The 12,514-nt window shown below is 41.3% G+C and overlaps 1 protein-coding gene across 4 annotated transcripts in view; it reads right to left on the bottom strand.

Annotated features, from left to right (window-relative positions):
- Positions 1-12,297, bottom strand: part of DDX6 (DEAD-box helicase 6) — a 33,680-nt gene extending 21,383 nt beyond the window's left edge. The window contains exons 1-4 of one of the 4 annotated variants that reach the window (XM_058545077.1): positions 12,086-12,297; positions 8,323-8,796; positions 5,577-5,640; positions 4,552-4,656 (exon numbers count right to left, since the gene is read on the bottom strand). In XM_058545077.1, coding sequence (XP_058401060.1) covers positions 4,552-4,656; positions 5,577-5,640; positions 8,323-8,522 — 369 coding nt within the window. In that variant the 5' untranslated portion in view covers positions 8,523-8,796; positions 12,086-12,297. Of the gene's footprint in view, positions 1-4,551; positions 4,657-5,576; positions 5,641-8,322; positions 8,797-11,319; positions 11,397-11,532; positions 11,581-11,883; positions 12,039-12,085 lie in introns of those variants that run through there. The other 3 variants (XM_058545079.1, XM_058545081.1, XM_058545078.1) reach the window with 3 other exon arrangements.
- Positions 12,298-12,514: the final 217 nt, after the last annotated feature.

The following is a 12,514-nucleotide window of genomic DNA, read 5'->3' as shown; positions in this document are numbered from 1 at the left end:
AACAGTTGTCACAGATCTCTGCTGCTACCTGAAAAAAGGAGATGGAAGACAGTAATTTCAAAAATAATATCTCTAACTTATGGAACATACTCCAATGTTACTATAGTAACCAAAGAGGAACTGCATTTAAAGACTTCGAGAATTTAGAAAACAATTCTTTTAGCCATAATAAATCCATATTAGGAGAAATGATTTACTAAAGGATTAAGAAAGCTATAATTCCTACTATAAATAATAAACTATTAATCCTTATTAGTCCTCGTTGATAAAATAATTTCTCAAAATAACTTGAGACTCTTGAGCTGATATGAAATTTTATTGCTAACAGTAAGGAACTTCCATGTTTCCCTCAATAACGAACTACTGGCATTTTATCACCTTCTTAACTAAAAAAAATCTTCAAAAGTTGTGCCCAGGGTCTGGAAACAAGAGCTGTCACCTCTCAACCACCTCAAAACTTATATAAGGTTTCACAATGTTAAGCAGAAAAAACAGTAGCTTCTTAGGCCCTCCAAAGAAGTCTGTGTTCCTATAAAGCTATCTATGCCTTTAGAACGGCATAGTTATGCTACTGGGCACAGCATTCAGACCTAGAACTAGAGTCACAGATGGTTGCACCAAAGAAAGATGTGTGGGAGCAATCTACAGCATATCTGGTTCCAGCCTGTCAGTGTAAAATCTTCTTTTGAGAAGATATGATTTTAAGTGCCTCATTTTCCAATAATCTTATAGCCAAACTGCAACTAAGTTCCATCTCTTAAAAAAGATTCAAACCTAGATGATACCTATCTGATCAAGGCTTTTATATTTTGAAAAAAAATGCCTGGATAAAACTGTAAAACTAAGTACTTCAGAAAACAAAAGATACATTTTAGGGAGAAAGAAAAGAAAACAAGTAAGGAGAGAAGGTCCATAGGAACAAAATGAATAGAAGGCAGCCAGTCACGAGGTTGGATTTTACTAGAGGATTTCTAATTTCTTTTTTGGTTCTAAAATCCTAATATTTATGGTTTGTTACACTGAATGATTCTAAGAAACACATTATCTCATGTTTTCCACGGATTCTGAGGCAAAATAATAGTGAAGAAAAAGGTAACGTGAATGGTGGTTTTACGTATCTAAATTAATATGTATTTACACAGTGTTTTGCCATTTCAAAATTATTTTGTTTATACATTTGATCCTCACAATAAAAACCCTGTGAGGGAGATTAGGTATTATTTCTGCTTTACAGAAAAAGCTAGATGTCAAACTGGCTAAGTAGCTGGAGAGTTAATTGCCTATATGCTGTAACAACACTGAGAGTGCAAATAACAAAGTCAATTTTAAATTTTAATACAAAAGTGGGAAACAGGAGCCAGCAAGGCTCCATTAAGAATTAAGCCTGCTAAATGAACCAATCTCCTTTTTTGATAAAACTACTATATGGAATAATAACCTATAAGATTTACTGAGCATTTATCATGTACTAAGCATATTAACATGAATTATCTCACTTAATCTTCACAACAACCCTACGGTATATAACATCTTATCAATTTTATAGGTCAAGAAACTGAGGCTTAGAGAGATAGCTCAAATAATCAACTTAGAAAAAGAGTGGAGTTGGAATTCAACCTGGGCAGTCTGACTGCAAAGCTAGGGCTCTTAAACACTTCCCTAGACTAAGTTTACCTACAGACATATGTTAACCATAATTTCATCAAAGCATTCTCAATACAACTGAACACCTGAAGGACTATTTCCTGCCATACACCTTGCTAAGTACTGGAAATATAAAGTTGAAAGATACAGTCCCTACAGTAGAAGAGTTCTTCTAAGATTTTTCATTCCTGTATATAAAATGGATGACTACATTATAGAAAAGTAGGTTCCTAAGTATTTTTAATATCTGTACTCAAATTGCTTACATGATGATGAATAACCTCATCCTGATACTTTCTCCAGCCATAATAAACTTCTTTCAGTTTGTTCACAAAGGCACAGTCTCACCCCTAGGCAATCACCACCCCAGTGTTCTCTGCTTGTAACACGGATCACTTCTTCCAGGTTGGTTCCATCTTCTCCTAATGGCTACATATATGTGTAATTTCAGCCAGACAGGGGCCCATTAGATTACAGTGAAATTATCTGTACAATCAGCTGTCTGCCACCAGACTGTGAGGGCAGGAACCCTGTCTGTTCATCACCACAGCCCCAGCGTGTAACACTTTCTAGGTCACCCAAAACATGTTTGCTCAATGAAAAAGTGCTCAATGATGTCACAGGGTTTATCCTTAGTACAGACTGAACTCAACAGTTCCAAGTTACATGAAGACAACAGGTTTATCAAATTTGTCTATGGATAATGCATGTTTATGTCTACACGTGTGTATATGTGTATACATACATGTATTTCCTTGCTCTTTCCACTGAAATGGCCAAGGAGCAACGAGTGCACCCAGTGCTCAGATCTTGATCTCTACTACTGCTCCCCACAAATTGGAATCAGGGCTCCTTGGAGAAATGGCTGATTCCAAGGTTGGGGCAGGGTAGGTACAGATAAGCTTGGTATCATGATATGCCAAAAAGGAGGTGCTCAAGAAAACTGAAGGGAGGGGCCGGCCCAGGGGCACAGTGGTTAAGTGCGCGTGCTCCGCTTTGGAGGCCTGGGGTTCGTAGGTTTGGATCCCGGGTGCGCACCTACACACCACTTGTCAAGCCATGCTGTGGTGGTGTCCCATATAAAGTGGAAGAAGATGGGCATGGATGTTAGCCCAGGGCCAATCTACCTCGGCAAAAAGAGGAGGACTGGCACCGGATGTTAGCTCAGGGCTGATCTTCCTCACCAAAAAAAAAAAAAAAAAAAAAAGAAAGAAAGAAAAAACAAAAATGAAGAGAGTTGGGGAGGGTGAATAGGTGGAACACAGAGGATTTTTAGGGCAGTGAAACTATGCTGTATGATACTATAATGGTGGATACATGTCATTATACATTTGCTCAAATGCACAGAATGTATAATACCAAGAGCGAACTCTAATGTAAACTATGGACTTTGGGTGATAACGTGTCAACGTAGCTTCATCAGTTGTAACAAATGTTATTCCTCTCCTGGGGAACGTTGATAATGGGGGAGGTTATGCATGAGTGGGAGCAGAGGTCATGGGGAATTTCTGTAACTTCCACTCTATTGCTGTGAACTTAAAACTGCTTGCTACAAAATAGTCTATCAGAAAAAAAAAAAAATGAAAGGCACATTACAAAAACATAGGAACCAGCTTGAAGGAGCTCATACCGGCTAAATCTGGGACAATGTGAGCACAAAAACACCACTGGGGAAAAAAAGGAATTCGTGACTCCATAATGATAATATATAGATACAGAAAAAGGGGATAAGGGAAGGATCTTCTTTACAGGGCAAATGTGGAAAGAGTGCTAGTTGGAAACTTATAATTCATTAGAGTAAAGATGAGATCATGCAAGAATCATCAATGGATGCTAACTAAGACAGAGGAAATTTTGATGAAAAGTAGGGTATTGTCATGGTCTTAAAGTGCTCCCCACCGACTGCTTATTAGTTCAAGGAAAGGGGGGAGAAAAGCAGTAATTATACTGTAGAAAAAGCAGACACCACTTTGACAGGGTAATCAAAATTAAAATCACTAATGAGGACTAGATGGACACTGTATACTTTCAAATGTGATACCCTGAGAAGGCCACAACATGACTTCTGCAGTATTCTGGCTAAGAATGTATAACTTGAATCTAATCACATGGAAATGAGACAAACCCCAAATGAGGAATGTTCTATATTAAAAAAAGGGGGCTTGGGGATCAGCCCAGTGGTGCAGTGGTTAAGTTTACATGCTCTGCTTTGGCAGCCCTGGGTTTGCAGGTTTGGATCCTGGGTGCGGACCCACATGCTGCTTATTAAGCCATGCTGTGGCCGGCATCCCACATGTAATGTAGAGGAAGATGGGCACAGATGTTAGCCCAGGGCCAATCTTCCTCAGCAAAAAGAGGAGGATTGGCAACGGATGTTAGCTCAGGGATAATCTTCCTCACCAGAAAAAAAAGGGGGGGGGGGGCGGGGAGGCTATTTTTAATATGTCAATGTCATAAAAGACAAAAACACTAGGGAAATGCTCAGGATTAAAAGAGGCTAAAGAGACCTAACAACATGCAATACCTGATCCTAGGATGGATCCTGTACAGAAGAGGAAAAAAAAATGCTATCCAGGACATTTTGGGGTCAATTAAAAATTAGAATACAAATGACAGATGAGATAGAAATATTGTATTAACGTTAAATTGAAGATAACTGTACTATGGTTATACAAGAGAATATCCCTAGTCTTACGAATTGCACACTGAAATATTGAGAGGTAACGGGTCATGATATTGTAACTCATCCTTAAAAGGTTCAGAAAAAGTGTGTGTGTTTACATGTATATATGTGCGCGTAAACATGAGAGAAATCTTGGTTCATTACATCATGACTACAGAACAAAAAGAAAAGTATGTAATGCTCAACTCATAACATTAAACATGTGATAAAAAGATGAAACATACCTGAATAGGAGATGGCTTTTCCCAGCCCATTTCAAAAATTCCCATCAGTAACTCCCGTTTCAAACAGTAATCTTCAAACTCATTTCCTTTTGTGGAGGTCACATCCTACTCAAATAAACAAAAAACAACAACAAAAGAATAACTTTTGTACAACTGTGTTCCTTTGGTTGTTAGCATGCTTAAGAGAGTTTGTTTGAGAGACTAATTCTTTATCTACCCCATTTAAAATATAAATATATGCACATTAGTTCTCTGTCTTGACCTATATTTCAACTATTCCTGAAGAATAACCACTGTCTTTTTAACAAATGCAAACCATTTAAAAACTACATTTTGGGGGAAGACGACCTTGTGGTCATATTCTTTTAAGGACTGGTGGAATACTCTTATTTCTATAAGTATCACGCTGTGAACTGCAAATCACAAGATGTGAAGTTAAATCCTAGGTCCACCACTCATTGCCTACAACTGTCCTAGTCTAAACCAGGGTTTCTCAAGCTCAGCACTACTGACATTTGAGCCAGAAAATTCTTTGTTGTAAGGGGCTGTCCTGTAGCATCCCTTTAGGTGTGATAACCAAAAATGTCTCTAGCTATTGCTAAATGCCCCCTAGGGGACAAAAATCACCCTTGGTTGAGAAACTGGGCTAAAAGAACTAACTTCTCAATTTCTGTTTTCTCATCCACAAAATGGGGATAATACCCAGCCTGAATCTTACTGTGCTGCTGGGTGCAAAAGAGAATTTTGAGAATATGCCTTGAAAACCGTAAAAGTATTCCATAAACTAAATCAGATATACACATCTATAAACACAATATTTAATATATACACACATTAGATTACTATTAATAGAATTCCTCCAAATAGTGGAAATTTTTGGCAATCCATATGAATTTGGCAAATCATCAAATTCACCATTTCAACTTACTTAAGAGTAAACACATAATGCCTATTGCTATTAAGTAACTATTCCACTTTTAGAGTTTCCACATCATTTTTCCACTGGAATTTTACAACGAACTTACCGAAGTTTTGATTCTTAGATCCTTTGGAGGGAGTTTTAAAGTCTTTTTCCAGTCATCACCAGGTCTAGAGAGAATACAGTAAAATTGAAGTATCAGAATTCATATCATCACTTTTCTAATAATACAAAGACGATTCATCTCCATTATAATAAGTTCTAAAAAGCACAGTAAGTTTAATATATTGCCATTTACTTAAAAATATAATTAACAGAAACAACAACTTTAGAAAAACTGCTCTTCTTACAAAGAATAACCTAGGGAGGATTAAAAAAAAAAAAATCAAGAATAGAAGGGAATAAGGCACCCATTCTCTTAGGAGAAGTAGTGTAGTATACAGTGCAACTGTTATCACAAGTGGTAACCCCTGTGTTTTGTTTGACTTACGGAGCGTGTATTTTAATTTAAATTAGTTGCCAGTATTTAAAAATTAGATTTCATGTAAAACTCCAGATTCTGGCTTTTCTTAAAAAAACTGGAAGCTTTAGCAACACTGGTTCCAAGTTTCTGCACGGCAACAGTTTGACACAACTTAATAACTGGAGTTTAAAGTCAAGCAGCTGACCCCTTTAAATAGGGCAAGTACCCTCTCATTTGGCACAGTCTCCTGTAGACATCTGATTGTAACTTCTGGTGAATAGTTAAAACCAAGGACTCTAGAAAGTTCAGACCTGATATAGTTCTCTGACCTTGCAGCAGCTACTTTTCTAAGCCTCCATTCTCTCATATATAAAATGGGTTAAGAATTACATCGAATAATTTATATAAGGCACTCGGCACAGGGCCTGGCAAAACAGAACTCAGTATTAGCTGTTAATGAACATCTCTCTTCATCTTTTTTTACTAGGATGCTCGAAACCATGAAAGAGAATGTAATAGAAAAATTTCTTTTTGATCAGGTAAAAACCTCAAATAATATAAAACCCAAAGTACCTAACAGAAAGAGGATTGTCAATAAAGCAGACAATACTTTCAACTGTGTTGTCTTCAAAAGAAATTAACGTTTTCACTAATTTCATTATAGTGACTCTCATATAATCAGAGGCCCCCAAATATCTCGAGAGTCTTGATTTAGAAAGATGAGCACTTATTTTACTTAAAGCTAGGTCCCACATAATCCAAGATACTTTAACACAGGTAACTACCTGCTACCAATTCCAAGAGTACTAAAGCCTTTCTCCTCAGCCTATACCACACACAGTTTCTGAGCAAAAATGTCAAATGAACATGCTAGTAGTAGGCCAGGGTCCCACATTGTCAAATTCAATAAACAGTGAATAAAAATGCAGAAGATACAATGCAAAATCTGCCAACAAGGAGTTCACATTCTTGGGAGGTAAAAAAAAAAAAAAACTATTTAAAATGAGAAAATAAGTGACAGAGATAAGTATTAGAAGAGTTATGAGACAGCTGATGGGATCTACAAGCCTTCATGAAAGAGATGACACTTAAACAGATTTAAAGAACCCACAGAACTGAAAAGAAACCATTAATCCTAGGAAAAGCAAAATCCACTGCTGTCTCAAATCAGAATTTAAGTACAAAATACTCTCATAATGAAATAACACAGCTTTATGTTTCTAGCCTTAAGAATTAAAAATAGCCTAAATTTTGCTAGCCTATTCATAGTTTGTCAAGATGAACTACAATTTAGAAAATATTCTTGATAGTTATACTAATTAAAGAATTCACCTTAAAAATAATAGAATATGCATTAACGCCAATTCTCCCAGTGACGAAACCAATTCTGCTGGAAATTAATTCTTATAGGTAACTAGTGAACCATGTAGCAGTAATCATCTATATAATATTCTGGTAGGTATAAGGGCTACTCTTCTTTAGGAAGTACTTCTTAAGCATTGAAAAGATCTAGGTTGTAATAAAACACAGACTTTAGTTCAGTGAACCAGTTGCATCATCTTATGAAGACTTCCAGAGGTTAAATCAACTTATACGGTTAGATTCTTAACAACAAAGCCAAATCTCAAATGGAGTCAAGGGTCTTAAAGGTAAATTTTCTATGAATGGAATCTTTACAGTGGTAGTTACCATTCAAATAATTTAAAGTGTACACTTAAAGATGACAAGTAGCCTACAAACTTTCAGATTTAAAAGAAAATATATTCTGCTGTAAGATGAATTTTTAGAGGCAACAAAGGGGTTGGGGTCTATTCACACATGTGTGTTTCCAAGAGTTCAAAATCCTGAGGTCCCTAAGATATATAACTGCTTGTTATTTTCTGTGCGTGTGTGTAAAAGGAGGAGAAAGCTTACTAAAAACAAAACAAGTAGAAAAGCAAAGTTCCTAAACTAAAAAAAAATGTTATGGATAATTTTCCATGAGTGAGTATGTCTGAAGTTCAGAAGCCTGGGCAAGTCCTTAAATTTAAAACTTGAAATTGGCGTTAACTGCCGTTTAAACTAGGGTATGGTGCAGTTATAACACTAGGGAAAAAGCCATAAGGGCAAAAACAAGATGAATCTGAGCTAATTATGAAAGCCAGAAATGTTTCAAAAAATAATCTACACAAAATTAACACATACCATCTGTGCCTATGTTTACTACTTAATACACCTGAATGACAGAAATACATTATTCTATTGCAAATATCTACCAGCCATAAAACAAAGTCATCTGTCCTCTATTTGCAATCAAAAATGGTTAAATTAAGGTAGACAAAGTAGTCAACAACTAAGTAACAAAAAGAAATTTCTTTAGTCCAAGCGTATTATTTATTCTATCACTTACTTAATAGTGGTGGTCATACTCTGTGCTTGCTGCTGAGTGCCATTATTGATTGTGTTGGTGGTTTTCAGCTGGTTCATCTGTTGCTGTGTCTGTGTGCCCCCTCCTCCAGGGCCACCGCTGGGCTTCACAGGGCCCCTCAGCTGACCATTTTGACTGGATAGACCCATTATAACAGGGTTCTCTGTTCTGGCCGTGCTCATGCTGTATTAATTGTAAAGATGTCTCTTTCAAACTTTAAAACTTTTGAAAGTCAGTAGAGAAACTGTAATAACAGTTTATTAGGCTCTCCAAAACGAAGAGATAAATATAAGTCTTGCTCAGTATATGAGTCCTTTATTGCAATGCAGGCAAGCACCTGTAAGTCTCTGAACGGTAAGCAGCAGTAACTTGCTCTCATGCACCGAATCAACTTTTTATTTTTGAAAAAGCCCTCTAACAAGGTTGAGTTATATATCTGAATTCACTCACTTCAATCTGAAAGAAAGAAAAAGTTAAATTAGCAAATACAGGAAAGTTAAAAAAACAAACACACAGTTTTGTTTCCCTTATAAAGAACTCCTTTAGAAGAACCCTCCTCTTTTAAAGTATTAAGAATACAGCTGTACTTACACCAAATCACTAGCCAGCCTAACAGAGACACAAAAAGATGGACTGCCTCAAAAACCAAACCCGTATTGGGTTTGACCAATCTCAAATATTTTAAATTGTCATTCAAAGCAACCCAGAGATTAGATAGAAAGATACGTGATTAAATTAGCATTAGTTGTCAAATGACAATCTCCTCCTTCAGTTTCCTCCCTGGCAAATTCTCTGCCACCTCTAAAAGTCAATGATTCATTACACTTAATTGTATTACAACTCAATGAAGCATCACACAATTAATTAATGTAAATGTACATACGAATAAGGCAAGACAATTAAATTTTTTCCCCCATTTCTGACAGCAACTGAGAATCCTTGAAGGGTTACGTGAGCTTTTGACTTTATGCTTTCAGAAAAAACAAATTGTGCCCCTATGAATTTCAATTACAGAAGTTAAACTTGATGAAGAAAAATGCATTTTCTTTTTTCCCCAAAGTTTTTGCCCTTTAAAACAATAACTGAAGCAGGGATACAGACGTGCATACGTCAAAATTTTCTGACTTGAAAACCAGCCAAAAAAATCTTTACCTACCTTAATAAAATCTGAATACTAAAAAACTATTAGCTACATTTCAATATAACACTTTTCAAAAAGTATATCCTAACTTAAAACAGCATTACCATTAAAAAAAATTATAAACACACAAAAAGGAAATTACCTGTGTTAAAAAAAACTGTGAACAGCTAAACACACTAGTAACTCTAATCAAACTTTCCAAGAAAGCCAGAGTACCAATAGTTGTTTCCAAAACGAACTGGTCAACCTCCTCCATTTTTAATTATTCCTAAAATCGAATTCTTATTTTAAAATGTAGTAAATGAAAACTTAATTTACAAAGGCCTACTCTGTTGGGTTTGTTCTTTTTTAACTCCTTTACATTTCTTGCCAAAAAATACACTAGCTTATTAATTAGTGTTATTTCTGCCATACACCAAGGCTTCTCAAACACTAAAATTTTTCTCAAATACTCCTTCGGTGTGTCTTCCTTTTTTTAAAATTGAAGATAAAGTTGCTCACAAGCAAATCCTGATTATCACATACACAAAGCTGTATATTTGGAAGTCTCCCAGAATGTGGCTGGCTGAAGCAGACCGTGGTTAACAACCACCTAATTTCAGTTCAAGGCAGTAAATGGCTTCCTGTATTGACAGGTTTATATTATGATCAACAATATCACGTAGCTGTTTGCAAAGCACTAAGAGGATGAAGAGGGCAACCTCTAAAGATTAAATGGTATCATTACAGTCCATCATGCAAGACCTCATATCTCCCTAGATCCAAAATGTGACTGTGATAACTGCTCCTCTCTTAATTAAAATGAAACCTGCACTGCAGCTTTATGTCTCAGAGAAGGAAACATTCCTCCTACCTCTTCTCAATTTAGATTTGCAATTTAGATTTTCAAAAATACTAACGAAAACGTAGACTACTTGGGAGGAGCCCCTTGCGGAGTTAATTGCAGCACTTCCCAGATTGTAGTTAGCAACTGACAGTTTCAGACCCAAAACAGTATCGTCATCTCCAACAAAAGCTTTTGTTTGCAAATGCAGCGCAGTTTCTCTAAGCTTGGTCTGCAAGTTGGAGTGACTGTTCTATTCTGAGGGCAAAAGGGACTGTTAAGAGAAAAGGGAGTGAGCGTTAAGGGAAAGGAACAAGCCAATGATTTGAACCCCGTAACTGCAGGGCAGTAATTTCTTACTCCCCCCGTCCCCCAAAACACACACTTCAAGTCAGCTCCCTGCGACCATAAACACAAAAGGGTTGGGGCCCTACAATCGAATCTGCGCCACAGAGCAGGGAACCAGCCCCGCGGGTCGGAAATAGGGACTTCCCCTATAAGGCCCCAAAGAGAAATCTTAACTCAGAAAGCCCCTCCTTTCCTCTACGACTTGGGGCTCCATAATCACCCTCTTGTTATCGACCTACATACAAGGCCTTATTCCGATCAAGCAGCTGCCGGTCCTCTTCTAAACCGAGCCCTGCAATACTGCATATCCCTGCCGCCCCCTATAGGGCCGCCTCGTACCCTATAACCTCCACCGTCTCCCGAAGTCCTTGCCGCCCCCTATGGCCCCACATTCCCTCGTCTTCTACGAAGCTGCTCCAAGTACTTCGCCCGCTCCTTATCCGGACCCCGCCGCCACGACATCCCCATAGCTACTCCCCTCAGCGCCCCCACCCCACACAGCTGCCGCCCGCCGCTGGCCTTCCTCCCCAGGGCCCGGCCAGGCCTCAGGCCTCCGCCTCAGAGCGCCTCCCACGCCGGCCGGGGGGCTTTCCGCAGCCCCAGCGGCACCGCTGACCTCGACCCCCCCATCGCACCCCAATCCCCGAGGCTCGGGTCCGAGTCCTACCCCAGAGGCCACTCCCGCTCGGCACCCTCAGTCCTTTATTGTTGACTCGAAGCTCCCAAAATGGCGGCGGCTCCTTCCTCTTCAGAAACCTCCGCCCGCCCCCACCCGGCCCCTCGCCTCTGCCTCCGCCCGCCCCGCCCCCGCCCTGCTCGGGGGGCCGCTCAGCTGAGGAGCCCGAGCCTGCCGGTTCCCCGGCCGGCCGGCCAGCCCTACCTCCGCCGCGGCCCGCTCTCATGGCGCCGCCGAAGTCGCCGCCCGGGCTGAGCTAACTCGGCTCCCCTTCCCCCTCCCTCGCCGGCCCGCCGCCCGTCCCCCCCCCCCCCCCCCCCGCCGCCCTCTCTCCCTGCCTCTCCGCATGGCGGCGGCCGCGGCTCCTCCTCCTCGCAAGATGGCGAGAGCCCAGCCGCCGCCGCTGCCCCCGCCGCGGCGTCACAGCGTCTCGGGCTTCGCGGCAGGAGCAAGTCGGGCCGGGGCAGCTCCCTGAGAAGAAAATGGAGGGCCGTGCTCTCACTGCCCCCGCGGCCCCGCGGGCGCCCGAGTTAGGGACAGTTGAAGGGGAAATACCGAGTTCTTCCTGAGAGAAGGGAGGCCGCCTTTTCCACAGCTGAGGAGAAACGACTGGGGGATGGGGAGGAGTCCGCCCGGCCTTCGCCCCCTCACAGTGGGAATCGGGGGTCGAGACCAGAGGAGGATCTGCTTATTCCTGACCAAGGGGGCGTTCCGAGAACGGCCTTTCGGGGACCGGCTTGGGGACGGGAGAGCTGACCTGCCATCTCCCGTGGGCCCAGGAGGCTGCTGCAGGAACAAGGGGGCCGCGTCCGAGCCACTCCGGGGCGCGCCTCCGTCCAGGAACGCGCGGAACTAGTGGCCCGGAGGCACCGGTGGGCGCCCGGGTGTGGAGGGGGTATGGGGGGCCGGCCTGGACCGGAGGGCACGCCGGGGTTGGGAGGGGGCGTACAACCGGGAAGACCCTGGAGAGCACGCGGGGGCGGGCAGGGGAACGGGGTGCGCTGCGCTGGGGGGTGGGGGGGGGGGCGAGAGGGCGTGCCGATGGGCGGCCGAAGGGGAGGCCCGGGCTGCGAGGGCGAGCCGAAGGGGGAGGGGGCTGTTAGGGGAGGGCCGCGCCGCGAGGGCTCGCTGGTGGCGGAGGGCGGCCGGCCGGGAGAGCGCGCCTTGGGGAGGAGGCGGGGGCTGG

Source organism: Diceros bicornis, chromosome 7, assembly GCF_020826845.1.
Source record: "Diceros bicornis minor isolate mBicDic1 chromosome 7, mDicBic1.mat.cur, whole genome shotgun sequence".
Classification (NCBI taxonomy): domain Eukaryota; kingdom Metazoa; phylum Chordata; class Mammalia; order Perissodactyla; family Rhinocerotidae; genus Diceros; species Diceros bicornis.
Note: the sequence above shows the minus strand (reverse complement) of the source record. Positions and strands in the feature narration are given on the sequence as shown.